Raw genomic sequence first — 20617 nt, 5'->3', positions numbered from 1 at the left:
GCTTTTATAACACCATATTTGGTCACACAGTGAAGCTGTTTAAATAAAATCATGTTTTTGTTTTACCACTAGTATTTAAGGGGAAACTGTTCTAGATGCCAAGCAAGGTTGGCGCTAAAAAGGAGTCCATCTACATTATAATAACCTTTAAATACCTGTAAATAAAGGATATATTTAAAAGATGGTTCTAAATGCAGTTTTGGTCTCTATACATAGTTTCTCTTCCACACAACAACTCTGAGTGCAGTGATTAAACCCCCCCCCCCCCCCCCCCCCAAAAAAAAAAACAACATTTTAAACTACCTTAACTAATTCAATTGAGTAAGGGGTGTGGCTGCCTTGATGTGTCCGTTAGGTATCATCCACTACAAGTTATTAAACTGGACCTCTGTAACGTGTCTGTGCTGTTTGTCCCTTTTGGATCATCGTTAATAGGTTAGTATTATATCTTGCTGTGTAGTTTAAATCATCCCAGAAGTTTCTGTTTCAGTTTTAAGTGGTTTATTAGTTACTTGGCACTAATTAGTCAATATATGAGTTTATAAATGCAACATGCTAACTAGCGGTTGCGGCTAATTTTAGTACTCAACAATTTCATCCAACTTCTGATTTAAAAAAAACAAAACCTGGCAGTGTCCAGAATACTAATGTTGAAGCTTCTTTTTGATTGATTTATTAATGGTTAAAATACAAATGTAATACAATAGACAAAGAAGTGTGTGTGTGTGTGTGTTACAATGATGTCAAATAAACATAATGAAAAAGTTACAAATAATAATGGCTTTTAAAACCTTATTGTTTAAGAATAAATTGTGGGTACGCAGAGTTCAATTTCCTCCAAGAAATGAGGTGGTATAGCGTTGTCTTTGAGAATTTGCATTTATGAATGTGGAATTTGGGAAAGAGTCAAATCAAACTGATGAGGTGAAATGCTTTTGAGCTGCTCTCACTAAAGTCAGAACAACCAAATAAAGAGTAAAGGCTGTCTAAAAGTAAATGGAAATAAATAAATAGGAGCTAGTCTCTGGGAAAATCTCACAAAAAGCGCACAGTGTATATGTATCACTCTTATATTTTTATACAAAGTTTTTCTATGAATTAATGTAAATGTAAAGGGGGAAAAAAAGGGAAAAATCCTAACATTTCTAAACATCATGAACAAACAGACAGAATGGCTACAAACACAATGCAGAACCCTTTTGGGTTTATTGGTAAATTTGTATCTGGTCTGAGTAACTGAATAGTAAACCTTCATTGTTGAACTACTGATTTGCCAGGAGAATACTATTAGATGACTTGTATAGAATAGAGCTTCACAAAACATCTAACCAGTATAGCTCGTAGTTCCCCCAAGAACACACATGGAGTTAAACTGTAGCAACATGGATTAATGTTTTATATACTACAAAGGAACGGTATAAGAATTATAAATGGATCTGATTTAGGGTAATACCGGTATAATGTTAGGCAACGATAGGAAAATGAAATATCGCAATAGAATATGAGTAAAACGCGCATGCGCAGTGCCTTTGTTTTCATACCCACATGGCCGATTGTTGAGTGAAACAGATGAACCAGAATTGATTTGTAAAAATGGTGCAACTTCCGTGATGTGGAACTGGTTTGGTGTTTGTCCGTCAGATACACGACAAAGCACATTTTTTTGCAGAACATGCAAGCGGCCGTCGTTATTGTCGTATTTGTCGGACTAAGATGCTCTTAAATCTGGGAGTAATCTGGGTCCTAAACGCTGTATGCTTCAGGTCAAACGAACACTGCAGCATCACTGAGAGTTAAAAACTGTCTCAATCCTTTCATCTTTAATAAAACGATCAGCATTGCTGCTTAACCAGGTGAAACTATGAAGTTTAACTTCCAGCCATCCATGAAAACAAAAGTTATTACATTTAACGGAGTTAGAAGTTAGCAGGAAGCTAGCGGAAGTTAGCTTGCTAGTTTCGCTAGTTACCTAAGCATGATATAGCATGTTCTGACTGAGAGATTTCTGAAAAAATTCAAACGTACAGCTCTGCTATCACTTCCAACATAAATGAAGACAGGAAACTAAACAGCAGTGACGTTTGTAGGGTTACTGAAGTTGGGCTAGCTGCTGGTATATAATGATGTGCTACGTGATCGCTAGCGACACAGCTATGTTAGCATAACATAAACAGTGAAGCTGGAGGACGAACACTAACACTTTTCCACTTATAAAAGTTAACGTGAAGGTTCCTCATGGTTAGAGACAAATGCAATCACATGGCAGGATGCTGTAAACGGACCAAACTTCAGTCAGGAGAACAACTGAGATAATCCATCCACAATACGAGGTTAGTCATTAATATACTGCAACAACATGGGAATAGAGCAGAATTCATTCATTAATAAATCAATGGTACAGAAGTGGAGGAAGCAAGAAGAATGAGTTTAATAAAGTTTGATTTATCTGACTGCTTTGTTTCGCTTAATGTGCCTTATAATCCCGTGCACCTTATGGTGCGAAAAATACGTACTGCACACTGCAGTTTAATGTTGCAAAGCACCTCTTTTTAACTTCAGTGGATATTATACATGGTTATGCTCAGGATATGTCAGCCCATTTCTACTGGAAATGCCTTTTGGTTAAACTTTCAGCAAGGAAGTTGCATTTGCACTGTTAAATTTTTATAAAGCTTTAATGTACATAAAAACCAGCTTCTTGTTTAAGTGAAAATAAATGGAAGGTTGTCTTTTTGCGCTAGTAATGTTGTGGAGTTGTATTTTGTCTCGCATCAATTATATCGTCGGTTATATCGTTATCGCAAATTTTCAAATATATATCGTGATAAATATTTTTGGCCATATCGCTCTGCTCTAATCTGATTATTATGAACAAGCGAGTGCAAGATTCATTAAAACCCTTGGTAGGACCTCAAAATCCCATCCTTTCGTGAACCTCGGGACCAAAAAATGGTCCCGCCCCAAAAGTGCTCTAAAAATGTTATATATCAATATTTTTTTCTACTTTAAATTAGTCAATCTTTTAAAACTACTTCTGCTTAAAATATCCATGTCAAGTTTTAATTATATTTTCATTGTTTTAACCCTTTAAATCCCAGTTTTATTACATGAGCGCCCTGTTTTTTTAGCCCCAAAAAACAAAAAAACTAAATATTTTCCAAAAAAAACATTTGAAGTAATATTTGTTTGTTATTATAATTAGGCCTTTAGATGGACTAAAGATTGGCACCAACAGTCATTTCGATCGCCTTTTATTTTTTTTCCAGGAGCGCATTTCATAAAATGCACACTATCGACCACGCCCAAAAAGTGCTATAAAAAATTTATATATTAATATTTTATTCCACTTTAAATTAGCCAATCTTTTAGACCTACTTCTCCTTGAAATATTCATGTCAAGTTTTAATTACATTTCGCGGATTTTAACCCTTTATATCCCGGTTTCGTCACATGAGCGCACTGCTTTTTTTGCCCCAAAAACATAAAACATAAAACATAAAATATTTTCCAAAAAAAACATTTGAAGTAATATTTTATTGTTATTATAATTAGGCCTTTAGATGGACAAAAGATTGGCACGAACATTAATTTCGATCCGGTTTTAATTTTTTTTGCAGAAGCCAAAAATGTCCCCAGGCGGCGCTGCTGCTCCTGCTCCCCCGGGGAGGAGTGCCTCTGCCGCGGGTGTGTTTCGCGCAGCGCCGGAGCATATGGTTCGGTTCCCGTGTCTGCAGCACACACTTCCGCTACCACGTGAAAACAAATACGTCATTTCCTGTTGATTAAAAAAAATTAATGCACCCTCAAACGAACCTAAGGTCAGAAAATGGTCCGGAACGAGCAGCGGGCCAAGCTGCTGCTGTACGTGGGAAATTAGTCTGCCTTTTCCGGGTATCTGTCTTGAGCAGGCCGCTGGAGAACATGTGTATGTTCCAGCAGGCGTCACATGTGGAGCAAGGGCGCCACCCGGTGGACAAATAAAAAAATTACAACTCTAAGGCCTGTAGTCCAAAACGAAACCTAAGCTGGAAACCTGACGATCCCTTTGACCGTAATTTTTCTGGCGTGAAAAATAGCGTTTATAATGGGTTTCAATGGGGCACAAATCGGCCACGAGGTTCGATAGTGGATGTATGCCTTTTATTCAGCCATTTAAGCTCATTTAAAAAACTCAGACTGAAATTTTAAAATAAAATGGGAAAAAAATACATGTTTGAAAATTTGGCTATACTCCATTAAACACAGTGGAAATGGCGTGGAATTAAAAAACGCAAAGGCCACGAAATGGTCCCAGGTTCTACAGAGGGCTAAACTGCATGCCTTAAAACATTCTGATTTAGTTGAGCTATGCACCACACTGATATTGTACAAAGCACAACATAATCTCCTTCTAAATTATATTTAGAGGTTGTTTAAAATTTGAAAGGAGGAGAAAAACAAAAATTTCATAAAAGCAAAAGATAATGGGTGTAAACCTGTGTAGCAATTGTGATGAGGGATTAACACTATTTTGTTGACTATATAACAGATTTATTTAAAAAATAAAATCTGGTGCTACATATAAAAATTAGATAGGCGTCTTTGGCGTTTGTTTTGGTGAAATCTAGTGCTGACATTTAGAATACGTTGTGTATGTTGGCCAATAATTGTTTTTCCTATCAAATGGAATTCTTGATTGTCCAAATTTATTTATTTATGTAACCTGATTATTGCAGTCATTGTTATAATGACTGATCATTCATAAATTAAATATAAAACAGTCATAGAATTTTCTTAGCTGCCATTCAGAAAGAGTGTAGAATGATGTAGATTTATAAATACAAAGTAATAATACTGATCCCTAATAATAGGGTTATCAGAGGGTTTCTGCAGGTCCCTATTTTGTCTGTTTGTTATCTGTGATATTATATACATACTTTAGGTAAGGGTAAGGAAGAGCAAACAACAACGTAGCAAGTTTAAGCATATTAAATAAGCCATGTAAATGTTTTTAAAGCACTCAGTTTGTCTTTTTATATAGCGGGATATGCACACAGTGTAATTTGGTGACAATAAATGAAAACACAAACTTTATTTATAAGAAATCTTGTCATTTAACAGGCCTATTCTGTTTTTTGTCCTGTCTTAGTTATCTGGCATAAAAGCATGCTATGTTGTATTAACTCATAAGAACAGCAGTATCAATGTATATGTAACAGATGAATCATGTTTTCAGGGACACAGAGGAACTTTTAATTGTCAGTCATTTGTTTCGGGGGAGGAAAAAAAGGAAGGCTGATACTGAATGTTCTTTTTCAAATCATTTGAAGGTAGATTAAAAAACCCTGTACAACAATATCTTCCTTACAATTTCATCAGTTATCACAAAGGCACTTGGCACAACCTGCTCCTTGTGGTTATAAACATAATCCGTTCATGTAAAAGAACAATGTCTACGTAGGAAGTCAGGCATTGTTTTTATTTCACCCTGCTTTAAAACAGAAGCACATTGGTACAGCCATGCAAAAAGCGTGCTGGTATGCAAAATATTCCACACTGGACCTGTTTTCACATTGATAATTAACTAGATGTTATCAGTGTTCTCTGTCTGACATCTGACTACCTGATTTGGATAGTTCTTTTCTTTATCAACACAACTGGATAGGTGTACTGGGTAGGTAATGCTTAACTGGGAGTATTAAATATCACAGTTTGCTTCCAGAGATCTATACCACAAAGCCGGATTTTGTCTTTTCCATGTAATTCAAGGGTTAACTCTGGGCTTTCTGTACTATGATAGTGGTTCATTTCTTATCAGATTAAATCTCCATGGCAACTTACTCTGTAATCCTAACCTGCTCCAGATTAGAGGAACTGAGGAACCTATAACAAGTCACTATTGTACTTACTGACCTCATATTAAATTTCTATGACGATTAAGCCTATTGAATTCCATTTTTATATTTAATCCGGTTGTTCAGTGATGACGCGACGAATCCTACTTCCGGGTCTAAAGTAGTCTGCGTTTAATATGGCTTTTGTGTTGTTAACATGTTTAATGTTATGTATTTTCTTCTATTTGATCTCAAAAAGCTCCTAAAACAGTCAGTGATCACTGTTGACCTCCCTCGGCTTTTATTACCGCTAATCATTTATTTAAGCTCAGTTTTTAAAACCTTAGGATGTAACTACAGCCCAGCACATGCAGCAGTATATGAATGACTAACCTCGTATTGTGGATGGATTATCTCAGTTGTTCTCCTGGCTGAAGTTTGGTCCTTTTACAGCATCCTGCCATGCGATTACATTTGTTCCTGACCACCGAGAACACTCACGTTAACTTTTATCGAGTGGAAAAAAAGTTAGCTTGTTTATATTATGCTAACATAGCTGTGTCGCTAGTGGTCACATAGCACATCATTATATACTAGCTAGCCCTTCGGTAACCCTACAAACGTCACTGCTGTTTAGTTTTCTGTCTTCATTTATGCTGGAAGTGATAACAGAGCTGTACGTTTTAATTTGTTTCCAAAACCCCGCAGTCAGGACATGCTATATTGTATTTAGATAGAAGCTAGCGAGCTAACTCCCTGCTAACTTCTAACTCCGTTAAATGTCATAAATTCCGTTTTCATGGATGGCTGGATGTTAAACTCAATTGTTACACTTGGTAGAGCAGAACGCTGATCATTTTATTAAAGATGAAAGACTTTAGACAGTTTTTCAACTCTCAGTAATGCCACAGTGATCGTTTGATATATGGACCTGCAGCGGAGTTTAGGCCCAGACACGGCTAGTGACGTCAGACTGAACAACCGGATAGGTTTAATCGTCATACGACATCTATAATATTTATAATTGAATACATGTATCCAGTTTGAAGTTTCCATATGCTCTAATTTTACTAGAATGTTCTTTAGAGATTTTTAATCACCATTTTATCATCATCTGTGGCAGAGCAGGTCAGCCACTAATCAAAAGGTCGGTGGTTTGATCCCAGGCTGCCTCCTGGCTGCATGCCAAATATCCTTGGGCAAGATACTAACCCCATGTTTGCCTACTGGTGGTGGTCAGAGAGCCCGGTGGCGCCAGTGTTCGACAGCCTCGCCTCTGTCAGTGCGCCCCAGGGCAGCTGTGGCTACAATGTAGCTCGCCATCGCCAGTGTGTGAATGTGTGTGTGAATGACTGAATGTAGTGTAAAGCGCTTTGGGGTCCTTAGGGACTAGAAAAGCGCTATACAAATGCAGGCCATTTACACTCATAGGGATCATTTTCTGTGAAACACACGTTTAAGATTGGTTAAATGTTCCCAACACCACACCTTTAATGGGAACGCACAGGGGAAGCCCTGTGTTAACTTGGCAAATTGATACCCAACTTTATGTTGTTTATCCTGATTGCACTTCACTTCGGAGTATAGGGCCAAGAAGTGGGATAGTCTCAAAATCCTGCGTCCTTTAAAAACTCCCTTTTAACAGGCAGAAACCTCCAGCAGAAACAAACTTCCAGCTTAGGGAGAGGCAGTCATCTTCCATGACCAGTTGAGGGTTAGGGGAGAGAGGCTGTTGCCAAAAAGTCTAATATTTCTCCTTTAAAGGTCAAGTGCATTCACTCATAGGCTGCACTCTGTCTGGCTCTGCTGGCCAGACAGAGTGCAGCCTGGGCGCACATATTCTAAACTCCCAGCTATCAGTTGGTTTATACTGTTTTAAGCCCCCAAGGGCTCAAACTAGCACTTCCAGCTGTGGGTGGAGTCAAAACAGAAGCATGGCTCTTTTTTGTAGTAGGTGCTGATGGGGGATAGAGGTTAGTTTTTAGGAGATGAAGGTGTGACGATGCAGTTTTTGGACAGATTGAAGAAAATAAACGAGCTCGTGATAAGGTAAGACAATTAGCTGGATAAAGAAATGAAGAAGTCATCAATGAGAAACAGAAAGGAGGTGAGAACAGTGCACTGTATGGCCTTAGGTCTTTGACACTTGGTTTTCCGGTAACACCCTTTTGACCCAGCTGCTGTCTGTGAGCTCCCTGTGATCTCTGATCCTCTGACCTTACAAATGCAGCTCCCAAACACACACGTGCACCAACACACACACCTTTAAATCTTAAAATAGCTACAGTTAATAGCAGTTCCCCAGAGCCCCCAAGCAGGATGTTTCAACAGTCTGAGACCAGCCACCACATGCAGCGCAGCGCAGCTCTTTCATCGTTTTCTTCCGGATTCTGATTGGAACTGGTGTTTATTAATTTAAATTTCATTGAGTACGACTGTTTACAGCTCGCCGTCTGCTTGCGGGTTAGAGTCGGATACGGGAGCGAGTTATAGCGAGAGGGTGGTGTGGGGGCAAATTCCACGCGCTTGTGAAGATCCATCGCACGCAGATGTTGAAAACATGTGGAAGCGCTGGCTGCAAGTTTCACACACAGCAATTAGTGTAGAACTAAACGATGTGTGTTCGTGTGTGTCTTTTATGCGCGAGCTCCCCTCTTGAGCGCTTGTAGCAGCCAGCTGTACGTAAGTGGGGGGAGATTTCCGTGACGAAGTTAACTGGAGGGGTACATTTATTAAAGTTGAGCGGAGAAATGCGCCAGTGCTGATGATAACCCTAATCAAGCCCATTTTCTCATGAATGATTTTCTGATTTTATTTATTTTAGACAGAATGCATTTGTTGTCTGGTATAATATACTAAAAACAATATAGTATGTGGAGCATCATAACAGATCGAGAGGTGCAGGTATCACCACAGAAGTCCACTGTGTTCCTCGGATTTGTACGCAGCCCTTGCAGCCCTCCTATCTAGACATGGACTCTCTTCTATGTAGGCATGGACTCATCTTGACACACTTGACAGACAGGGCTCTTGAGTTTTCTGTTTTGTACAGATATAAGGGTTTTAGATGAGTCTAATTCTGATTATCTTATCTCTGACTGCACATTTCTAAGCTCAACATGGCATTAATGCTTAGCTAGTTTGCTTTGCCTTCACAGAGCAATGGATCTCTACTCAGAGGATCGGGCTTTTTCAATTACAGAGACTTGAATTCGCTCCATGTCAGAGCATGTTATGGCTGTCTGCTTTTTGATACTCTGGACCACGTGCGTTTCTCTTCTGTTCTCTTTGTGTGGGCTCGGGATGCTTCGCACAGCAGGAAGTGCTATTCCTATGCTTGTTCTTCAATTACTGTGTAACAGCGCTTAATACAGTCAACCAGCCTGTTAAGCAGCAGACAGCTAATTTAGCACAACTCAGCTTGATGAGCGAACAGAAAAGACAGCACTGACAAACACATCTTCCGTGTGTGTGTCTGTGTGTGGCCTGTTAGGATATGCTCCGAATGCAAATACCATATTAGACACATGTCACATTTGATGCAGTTTTTGGTCATGTCATAGCAATCCTGAGCCACTTCAGTCCTTAATTAGCTGAAACCTAATATTCTAATGCATAAATATTTCCACCCTAAAGTCAATGTTGATGCAACATCAAAACTTCCCCAAAAGTTGATATTTAAAAGGTGCATAATGGACATTTTATGTCAAACTTTAAGAAAATTGTAAAAGAATCACACGTTAACATTTTCAAGATTTTGGTAATATCCTCATCTCAACAAAATGGTCATTGCACCTATTAAATATGATGCCCGACTATAGATTTATGGGTGCGTATGTGTGTGTGAGGATGTTTAAAGTCATGTACAACTACCCACATTTATCACTAATCTAATTTACTCCATTAGAGCTCATTTAACTGTTCTAACATGTCCTAATTGAGGCCATGTCCTCACCGAGACCTCTTAATGTGTCTCTTGTTGTATAAAACAGCGGTCTCCAACCTTTTTTGGGCCACGGACCGGTTTATGCCCGACAATATTTTCACGGACCGGCCTTTAAGGTGTCGCGGATAAATACAACAAAATAAAACTAGTACCGGTACCGAAAAAAAGAAGATTTATTCATAACACACGTGAAAAGACCCAGGAAAACCGAGTTAACGATAAAAACGATAACAAAATAACGCTGAAAACCGATTTAAAAACCCTGAAAACCATACATTTCACACCCGAGCCTCAACTCTCGCGGCCCGGTACCAAACGACTCACGGACCGGTACCGGTCCGAGGCCCGGGGGTTGGGGACCGCTGGTATAAAAATCTCGAGTCTTCTTTCTTTATATTCTGCTCGGAAAACACAAACTAAGTCCAGAAAACTATTGAGACATATGCAAGCATTTATGGAAAAACAGTTTGTACAATTTTTACGGTCTTGACAGTCAACAGTCAAGTTGATATATCAATGGCCTCTGTCCAGATGATCTCACACTGCTTCAATAATGTCAATGTCAGGGCTCTGGGGAAGCCAACCCAAGGCTGATTTTTAAAAAATACACAGCGGAAAGCTACCAGTGTATGCTTTCATTGCATTTCCAGATCAACTTGCCATATTAAAACATTAAGCCCAAGTCATGATGCTGCATGGTAGATCGTTCTGCCAAGATTCTCAACACCGCTGGGTGAAATGCAGCCCCAAACCATGACAGAGCCTCCAGCCTTCCACTAAGATAATTTCTGATGAGACTTTGGTGAACAAATTTAAAATACAATTTAAAGTTGTTTCTTTGGCAAGTTGTTTGGCATCTGTCAATGCAACATCAGTTCATTCCTTGAGTTTGCTCGAATGCTATTTTTATGCTTGAATGACAGAAGGTCAGTGTTAAGTGGTGTGACAAAGAAAGAAAGAAAGAAAGAAAGAAAGAAAAAGTGCTTTCGTCAAAAAATGGTCAGGTACAAAGAGTGGAGCGGAAAAGCAGCTGATGCCTCAAAAATCTTTGAAAAGATTCCAGAAAGCCTGGAGAACTATTGCTCAAGACCTCTTTAAAAGTTAAAACCACATCTCGCTGCTTGGAAACAGAATATAAAGAATTTATGGGAATTTTATGAAGCCTTTTGTGCATTACTGTATATAATCAATTTTCAGTCCATCAGTTGTTTAACACTGAGATGTTAGTTCACCCACCGCCTAACATCTGATCATTCTGCTCTCTACCTGTGAGCTAGCACTTTGCAGTGACGGCTGTCTGAAATCTGTGAGGACTTGCATGCTCAACATCACTCACATTCCTCTTGGACGTGTCCAGATATGCTTGTTCTTTGCACATTCACAGTTTTTGACTCCACAGCTCTTTCAAAACGTATTCAGATGAGCGTGTTCTTAAATCATGAAGGTCTGTGTGTCTGAGTTCAGAGGGAAAACTGAAAACTACACAAGAGACGTAAGATAACATATCACGGATGAGTTTAGTAAGTGGGTGACGGGTGGGAAAATAAGAAGTGGAAATGTAATGTGCATGTCTTTATATCATGTCAAATATAAAATAAAAAATGAAAGGGCTTATTTTTGTTCTTATGAAAGTTTAAACTATTGTGTATCAGCACTGAAAGTATTCATAGTCTGCTTAAAGCTTTGCTAAAATTGATGAAAGCATTAGGTTAAGGTTTGAGCTTGTGATGTTGTGTTTCATACCCATCAGAAGCTTTTCTTTTTGTAGAGTGTTTTGAGTTCACTCCAGTTTGAGCCCATTTCTCACCACGAGCTCCAGACCTTTATCTCTATCACGCTGCCTGTGTCAAAGGTCAGCCTGGTCAGTCTGACACTTTGATCGAGTTGTGTTTGGAGTCTTTCTCCTTCCTCTTTGAGTTTCTTCTTCGTCTCTTGATTCTTCAGTTTGTTGAAAATGAAAGGTTGAGCGAGTTTTAAAAGCAATCGTGATGTTTGACATGATGTGCACTTTAAAATGCATCACGACTATTGTGAAATATGGGGAAAAATAGTTTTCTTAAGAGGAAAGAAGAACAATGCCACCCCCATGTATGTAGCTTAGCAGACTGAAGGGAAACCGTCTAGTCTCTGTCCAAAGCTCTGTTCAGCTCCTATAAAATGATTTGATAAATGATTTAAGCAAGTGCAGGACAGCATGTTAATTAGTTGGCTTTGGAGGTGCTGATTAGTGAGTTTATTGGATTGATGTTTTTACGATTCTAAGGCCAAACGTTAAATCTTCTCTCTGTTCAGAGTCTCCTCCAGAAAGGACAGGACGCCGCCGCAGTATGCCGGGGTCCTCGGACAAGAGCACACCGTCCATGGAGCCTACATCCACCGCTGCGACGCCTTTCAGAGTCACCGTGAGTACTGTGAGTTTGTCTTTGTTTTCCTTTTTTCTGCCTCTTCTTTGTTTTCTTCTCTGACTGTCATTTTCTCCCCCTTGATGTGCCTTAGCAGGCTGTTTCTTATAGAACAGGTTTGCTTTTCCCCCTTTTTCTCAAGGCTCGTCTGGCATCCAGATGGAAGGATGCCAATCTGAAACTCATTTGCTTTAAGTGTTTGGAACAGGGCCTTTGATGTTTGGCGTCTATGCAACACAAATACATTTGCACAATTTGGGTTTCTACTCAGCACTCAAACCCTCATTGATTTTGATTTACCTTCATTAAATTTCTTATTCTCATTCGAATAGTTCAAGTGAGCTAAGGCACGCACATACTCCCACACCTGTTCGTGCTCGGCATCCATCCGCCATCTAGCACGCTTGTCCTCTCCTCGGTCAAGCGCGCACACAAATGCAGAGCAGTGCTTTGCCTGTCATGTTGCATAATTCTGCTGTGCTTTCTGCCATGTTTAATTCAGCAGATAAACAACCAGTTGATTAAGCAAAAGCATCCTCTATGAGTCATCAATTTAAAGATAATTAGCAATTAGCGGCACACATTTCCATTAATAAATAATGAGCGGGGAGATGTCGCCCCAGAGGTGAACTGTAAACAGTCGAAGTTAGGCCAGCAGAGCCACACACGCTCAGTAATTAGTCTCTCATAAAGAATATTCTAGCTTTGTATAAACCATCAGCCTTTGCAGGTACACCAGTGGACTTAGTTAAGAGCTTCACACTCTTGCATCATTCCTGAAACCAGAAATTATATATTTGCTTTCTTTCATTTCCTTCTTTTCCCCCACCATCAGCAATATTCTGCACTCAAATGACTCTAGTGCTCTAATAAAAGCACACAGTCAATGTAATAACAATAAACAGTAGACCCACTAGACCCACTAGTGCTGGACCACCTGCAGAGTGACAATAAAGTCTGTTACTCATATAAGACGATCACAGTTTGCCAACCTAGAGATGGCAAAACTCTAATCTGCCCTTATAAAAAGATGGAAATGGTATTGGGACGTGTGTGTGTGTGTGTGTGTGTGTGTGTGTGTGTGTGTGTGTGTGTGTGTGTGTGTGTGTGTGTGTGTGTGTGTGTGTGTGTGTGTGTGTGTGTGTGCTCGTTCTCTGACCTTTTAATTACGATTGTATATGCTACCACTGTAACCGGACTTCCCGAAATGTAAAAAAGAAAAGGAGAACTGAAAGCTTGCGGTGAGCAATATAAGAACCAAATGAAGAAGTAAAAGCTTGGAGGAGACAGAGAGGCTCAGGTAGGATGGGCTAGACACTGGGTAAGCATCTCCTCAGCAGCTCCTTTGTACTTTCCAAAGGAAAAGGGTAGAGGAGTGCAGCACTGCTGGTCACATGACCACTTAACTTGCTTCTGATGTTTTATTGATGAGCAGCAGTAACTTTTTGTGTAAAGAAAACAAGCTTCCTCAGGGAACATTTAACCCTCTCCTGCACTTTTCCCTATACTGCCCCCCTCTGGCGTCTGTCGGGATTACAGCAACAGTTCCCCTCACAGCAACATTCTTACCTGCACATCTTATAAGTAACATTTGACCATTATTTTTGGTGACCAATATTTTCAGCTTAAATTACTGAAGGGAAACAAGATGATTTTACCAACACACAGACTAGCAGATCATACAGATACTTCTACACTGAAGATAGATGCAATTGAGATTAATGTGCAACCATATTATTATAAAGATAACCTTGCTGTGTTCACACTGTAGACAGTATGCTGGTCTTGGCCTCTTCCTCCAAGATAGAAAAGGGAAGATCATGTTTTATGCTGATGATGTCTGTTTCCTACTGATTAATGCCTGCAAAAACAGGACTTACTGGAAAAGCACCGTCAACTTCAACTCAGTTTCAAAGAGCTTAGTAACAAGTACAGGTATGCCTTAAAGACAGAGACAGGATGTATCTTAATGCCAAGCATACATAAATATACCACAACCTAAGAGGCAGTAAATAACCATGGCGTACACAGCACCACACATATTTTAAATCTTAGTGCATATATCTTCTGTAATTGTCCTAGCATATGTGTGTTCCCCAACTCATCTTAGACACGTTAAAAAATCTGGATTAAACCTACGATATAAACTACCTAGTTATAATCTATATACACTCAAAAGTTGATCATCTGAAAATGAACAGCAACGGTACGTCTACATTATGTGTACATTGCTGACATTACGTGCACGTGACATGTGCAACGTTGTACAACGCTAGCAGTGTCTGCAATTGATTATTTTGTATTATACAATGAAAATTTAGCTTTTTATCATTCACTGGTTAGATTTTTATGAAAACCCATTTTTGCCATCTCATTATATATTGTGATATAATGAAGATAAAAAAAAATAGCATGTTAAATTAACGTCTGTGTTTTCATACATGAGCAAAACTGTCACAGCAAAAATCATCTGTATTGCAGGTTTTTGCTAGTAATGAATAGAATTTGACTTTTTGATGTGTTTTATTTTATTTATTTATTTTTTTCATTTTTGAGCACTCATACTTTCTAATGTGGGTGGAAAGGAGGTATCTAGGACTGAAAAACAAGTAAAGGAAGTTGTGAAAGTAATTTTTTTTTCTTAGCTTTATTAAATATTTAATATTTATATTATTTTTAAAAAGTCATCAGATTCTGAGAGGGCGAAGTGGGAACTTCATATTCGACTGACTCTATTAAAATATCAGTAAATCAATCATAACAGCATATTAACATTATTGTTATTGATAGTTTCATGCTAATAGAGCCCTTTGAATTGAAACTGAATATTGAATGGATGGACTGATAAGATACAGACATGGTGCGCGCACAAATGTTGGAGCGCAAACGAGAAGACGGGCAGTGATTCTCCTGCATCTTCTACTTTTTTTTAGCAATAACAAACCACCCCACACTTTTCTTCTACAGTGAAAAGAGTTGTGGTGACATCTAAAGTAGTCCTCCTAGGCCTTGAGCTAAATCTGTCAAAATGTTTTTTTGTCATGTACTCTGCAGCGACTGGATTCACGATCTGCACGTGCATGGTGGAATCCATGCACACGCAAAAGCACAACTTCTCTAAAACAATTGCTCGCCAGCAGGCGAGAAAAAAATGTTTCAAAGCCAAGCCAAGAATAGTAGTTCAAAATGTGACTGTAAAAGTTACAACTTGATACTTTCTAATGTGCAGTGCTTTAAAGAGCAGACAAATAAATCTTATCTAAGTCTCTCACGTCCACGTCCCGCTGATTGCGCTAGCTGAGTGGATTGATTTGACTTAGCTCTTTATCCTATCTCTCCCTAACTCCATTCTCCCTACCTTCTAGCCCCTCTTAGATAATAGCAGGGGGTCTAATTGGACAGGTAGGTCTCTTGTTTTCATCAGGTTGTTCTAGAGGAGGACAAGAGAGGTTGACGTGAAAGCAGGGAACACCCTGCTGATTGTCCAGGCACTGATTCTATCAGCCCCCATTAAGGGAGCCTGGAATTGCCAAGCCAAGGGAATAGCATTAACTCGTTGCAAGCATTTACTTTAATTTCAAGAAGAAAAAAGCCCAATTACACAACTCTTAGTGCTGATTTAATGAAATTGGACAGGCTGAGATTACGATCAAGAATGCAGGCCTGTTATATACTCGCACACAAGCGGGCATGTACAGAGCTGCACTGTAAACAAGTATCGTATTAATTATAGATGGACTCTTTTGACAGACATTAAGTTTCAGAGGCCTAGTGCAATAAAGGACAGACAGGTTGTTAAAAACCAAGCACGATGAGCAGAATATTCTATTACCCTCCTTCCCATTAGCTGTGAACCGTGGCAGTATGAATTGATTAAAGAGCTCAATGAAATTCACACTAACACGCGACACTATAAAGCCTCCGTTTAGGTTTCTGTGTAAATAGGAATTTGCAAAGGGCCTGACCTTAGAGGGGAAAAACATGTAACGCTGATGAAGACCAACCGCAGCATTGTTGAACGAGAAGCGAATCAATGTAAAGATCTCAAACACCGTTAAGCTGAGCCTGCCGGGAGATTGTATTCTCATTAGCGAGTTGCTTTGGCGCGTGGCAGAGTGACGGCGTGATGTATGCCCTCTCATTAAGGTGTGAGGTTTTGTTTTTGTTTTGTTGGCGTCGCTCGCCATTTTCCCTTTGAGTACCTACAGCGAGATATAATGGGAATGGGTCAAGCGTCCAACGGCGATGTCAGCCATCTCTGCTTACTGTATGATAATTGGCGTCCTATAGTTTGCCAACATTTGTTCAGACAAACACCAGGATTATTAACCACGGGGAGGACCGAGCTTATTTGAGCATCTGTCGTTTCAAGTGCCGGCTGGACTCTCTCCCATCGGCTGTTCCTCTGCTTTAGCCCCCATCCGCCAGCAACCTTGTCACTCGTTTGGTATTCTTTTGCTTTCTCCCTCATTTAATTTCATTCTATTGCTTCTTCTATCAACTCGTGCTCTGCCACCTCCACATCGTGCTCCACTTTTTCCCCATTTATCCTGCTCCTGTAGCTCATCCCTTTTCTGCAGACACTTGCTGTCACTTTCTCAATTTTTTGACTGGTCCAACCTCTATTTCTGCTTCTTCATCTTCTCCTATTTCTTTGCTCTCTGGAGTTGCTGAAGGCAAATTCCGTGCTGAAATTTTTTCGTTGACCCCTTCATAAGCTAATGTTAATATAGGTATCAGTCATTCTTGAGAGGAAATAGTGTAAGGGGAGAATAGGTTATTCTCTTCTAATGACCTGTATCCTTTCTAATTGCTCTGCGAGGGCTTTGACAGGTTAACTGATATATGGAGCGGTGTCTTGTATTTCTTTTCTATGATTTTTTTCTTTTTCTTTTTCCGTCTTCTCTTTTAATGTCACGTCAGTGTCTGCGTACACCGGGGAGGGTGAAATAGAGAAATTATAGCTTTGTACGTGTCTGTCTTTTTTTTTTTTTCTCTTCTGGATTCTATTTTTCTTTCTGCTCCATTCTTCCGAGGCCATCTATCAGGGCAAGGGGAGAAGTAAAAACAAAATGAGCAGCCACTAATCAATCCACCTCGCCTTCAGGGACGTGTTTCTATTCACTGACTTATTTCTGCAAATCGAAGGGAGGGGGGCATTTTAATTTGTTAGCTGTGAATATATCAACAGTAGCAAGCGCCTCACACACGTACACTCTAGGGCTTACGAGGAAGAAGCATGGTTTTGTGAATGGCGGTGTGTTGGAATGCAGAAAGGTGCGTCTTTGTTGTCAGAAGGTCAAAATCGTTTAGCTTTTCTTTGAGACTTCTCGTCATGTCGGTAACCGTGATGCTAAATGCATTCCAGCTGCACAGTGTCTGACTTGTCCTTGTTTTCTATGGGCGCCTATGCTAATTTAACCACATGCCCACATAAAACCTCATGCACTCACATACACAGACAGGATGAATGAATTATGTATTTATACAACTAATAATATACAAGAGCGGGACTGAGAGCGAATTAGATCGAGAAAAAGGAGCCCTGTCAAAAGCATCAGGTGTCTCGCTCTCTAACAGCAGTGACTAAGCACCGTTCATTTAGCTAATAGCCCCTGAGCAGAGTTCATTGGTGGCAGGTAGCAATCGTCAGCCATTTGCTGCCCACCTCTTTGTTGGCTTATGCACATATATTAGCAATACCTGGCAACATAAGGCTTGCATACAAAAAATAAAATCAATCTGATTGTTGCTATTTAGTATTCAAAACCGATTAAAATGTCATTATAGCACAGTCACAATAAATATTAAACAGTTGTTCTGAATTGTTTGAGCCCTCATCCTGGTGTTAATTTGAAAAAACAAAACAGAACTTCATAACCAACCCACAGTAATCTGTTTATTGTGGATCTCACAGCCTTTATAATTCTTTATATAGCAGTACCATATCTGTGCACATTACCTGTGTCTTGCTTTAAACCACATAAGACTTTATAACCACTTGAATAATCGCAAAGAGCTGGAAATTTTCATGTGCTGCCACAGATTTTTAGTCCAGTTCTTGTATAAATTGGCATCGCTTCTTCTTTGTCTTTCATTTGTTTCCTCAAATTTTTTAAGGACATGTTGCACACATATACTAAGACAGTTTTTAGCTGCTGTCACTGTTAGTAGCAAAGTAACAAAGAAGATACTTTGACTTTTTTAAGGCTTGTTAAGTAGTTTGACATTCTTCTGAAAGTAGTTAGGATCAAGAGTGGAGTAAAAATGAGTTTTTTTTACTCATTTTCAGCAGCCAATTCCCAAAGAAAAACTTTGTAAGACCTTGAGAGAAGCTGAAGAATTATTGCTCAAGACCACTTTAAAAAAAATTGCAAAAAAGTCTGGTTACTTGGAAGCAAAATCCAAAGAAATGAGGGGTACATCGAGTCTTTTGCACAACACTGGACCTCCAGAGCCACATAGGGAATTTTGCTATTGTTTTCGTTTGCTATCAGGTTCTTTGAGGTGTTAAAATCGATTCTGTGCACTTTCATATTTACCTTTTTCCAAACGTCTTCCTCCAGTTGTTTCGCTACCATCTAGAAATTCAGATGCAGCTGAGAGTAGCTCCTCCATTTCCTTTGAGCATTGTGTTGTGGGATGGTAAGTGTGCACCAACAGCACACTCAAAAAGAACTGTTCTTCTGTGTGAATACTCAATACTCAATACATGGCTGTTTAAAGTACAAACTTTCCCCTCAGCATTCTGCTGACAGTACAGTAGCAGTAGTGCTGTCACCGTACTTCCCTGTCTAACTTCAGCCTTGAAAAAAACACGGCTATCCCACGCGACGCTGGATACCACACGCCGGCTAATGATACACAAACATTCTTATGACTGGCGTGAGCTTAAATATGTTGTCATTAGCAAGTCTTTGTTCGTAGGCCAGAGTGCCTCCTGGATGACAGGTGTTCTTCATCAGGATGCCGGGGCTCCTCTGTGATCAGCTGGCAGACTGTCTGGAAGTCACTCTAATTATCCCTATTCCGCTGTTGCCTGGGGCGACCTGTTCACACTGTAGGTGGTAATTATACAGGTGTGTTAATGGCGTGAATGGGAAGCAGGGAGGTCCTTTAGCCTCTAGCTTGTATAAGAATATGAAGATAAATCACTGTAGGTATTTGGTTTTTTGAACTACTTTGTTTCTTAAAGCTGCTCAGTGGATATTGAGCCTATTAAACAGCTGCCTGAACACCTGATCAGTTTAACCACTAACCAGTTTACTACTTTTTCCTACACACAGGCGTACTTTAAAATTCCCTCATCTTTGTGCTTTCACCCAAAGATGCCATACACCCTCTTAATTACGAGTCCTTTTTTGTTTTCTTGGTCTATAATAATGTTTCTTAGCAGTTAAGTCTTTAAAAACAAAAAGGTGATAAAACAATCAGGTTTTTTGTTTGTTTTTTTTGTCTCTCCAAACTTGCAACATCATACTGTTTATGCACCACGTCTCATTATTCCCTCGCTTTTAATGCCAGCCAACAGTTGCCATGGAGATGGTGAGGCGCTTGGGGGAGTGCGATTGCAGATGTCAGAAGAAGCAAACAACTCAGACAAAGAAGAATGAGAAAACCAATAAAAGGGTGCATCAATAGAAACACTGCAGGGGGGGGGGGCACGTCGCAAGATTTGTCACAAATACATAATTAGTGATGTGGGGAAAAACTATAATTTCTTCATGCATATGATCAGCCTTATTTTTGTGTGTGTGTGACAATGTTCTTTTAGTCGAGCTTCTTTTTGTGACAATATGCTGGTAGTTTTATGTCTCTGTGTGCTGGGGAAATGCTTTGTGCGTCTAACCTTGTACGGACTTTTCTTTTCTAGCATGAGCCTTTTTTTCTAGCTTTGATATGATATCTGTACCCATTTATTACCCTTTAACTATCCAGAGCACTTGCTCTCTTCTTGAATTTAGGATGCGGTGCTTAAATCCTGGTATTAATATGTTGTGTCTTACTGCCAAGTTAAGCAGTGACGCTGTCTTATGACTGTCTTTCTCTGCATCAGGGCTTTCTAAGTCGACGGCTGAAGGGCTCCATTAAGCGCACCAAGAGTCAACCCAAACTTGACCGCAATTCCAGCTTCAGACACATCCTTCCTGGCTTCAGGAGCGTTGACAATGACAGGTAATTGTTTGGTTATCATTCCTGCACCCTCTGCTTCTTCGCATATCAGCTCTCGTGCCATCCTTTGGCCGACGGCAGGTTATTTAGGTCACTGTTGACATATTGAATTGCAATGTCGGTGTACTGACAAATAATAATAATTTTTTAAAAAAAGGGAATTCCACAATCAGTCTGTCGCTCCCTATATGTCGTGCTCTTTTTCTGTTTGTTCCCCCTTCCATTCTCATGTCATGTCATAGCGTGCAGTAATATGTTTGGCTCAGAGTAGAGCTGTGGATTTA

At 39.6% G+C, this 20617-nt stretch overlaps 1 protein-coding gene across 7 annotated transcripts in view; it reads left to right on the top strand.

The window, feature by feature from the left end:
- The window catches only part of dab2ipb (DAB2 interacting protein b), a 177726-nt gene that overhangs the window by 49053 nt on the left and 108056 nt on the right, over nucleotides 1-20617 (top strand). For 4 of the 7 annotated variants that reach the window (XM_080874666.1, XM_080874669.1, XM_080874668.1 and 1 more), the window contains exons 2-3: nucleotides 12052-12170; nucleotides 20218-20336. In XM_080874666.1, the coding sequence (XP_080730792.1) occupies nucleotides 12052-12170; nucleotides 20218-20336 (238 nt within the window). The remainder of the gene's footprint in view (nucleotides 1-12051; nucleotides 12171-20217; nucleotides 20337-20617) is intronic. The other 3 variants (XM_080874667.1, XM_080874670.1, XM_080874665.1) reach the window with 1 other exon arrangement.

Source organism: Rhamphochromis sp. 'chilingali' (genome assembly GCF_963969265.1).
Source record: "Rhamphochromis sp. 'chilingali' genome assembly, chromosome: 2".
Lineage (NCBI taxonomy): Eukaryota > Metazoa > Chordata > Actinopteri > Cichliformes > Cichlidae > Rhamphochromis > Rhamphochromis sp. 'chilingali'.
The sequence above is the reverse complement of the archived record's forward strand: the minus strand, read 5'-3'. Positions and strand labels throughout refer to the sequence as shown.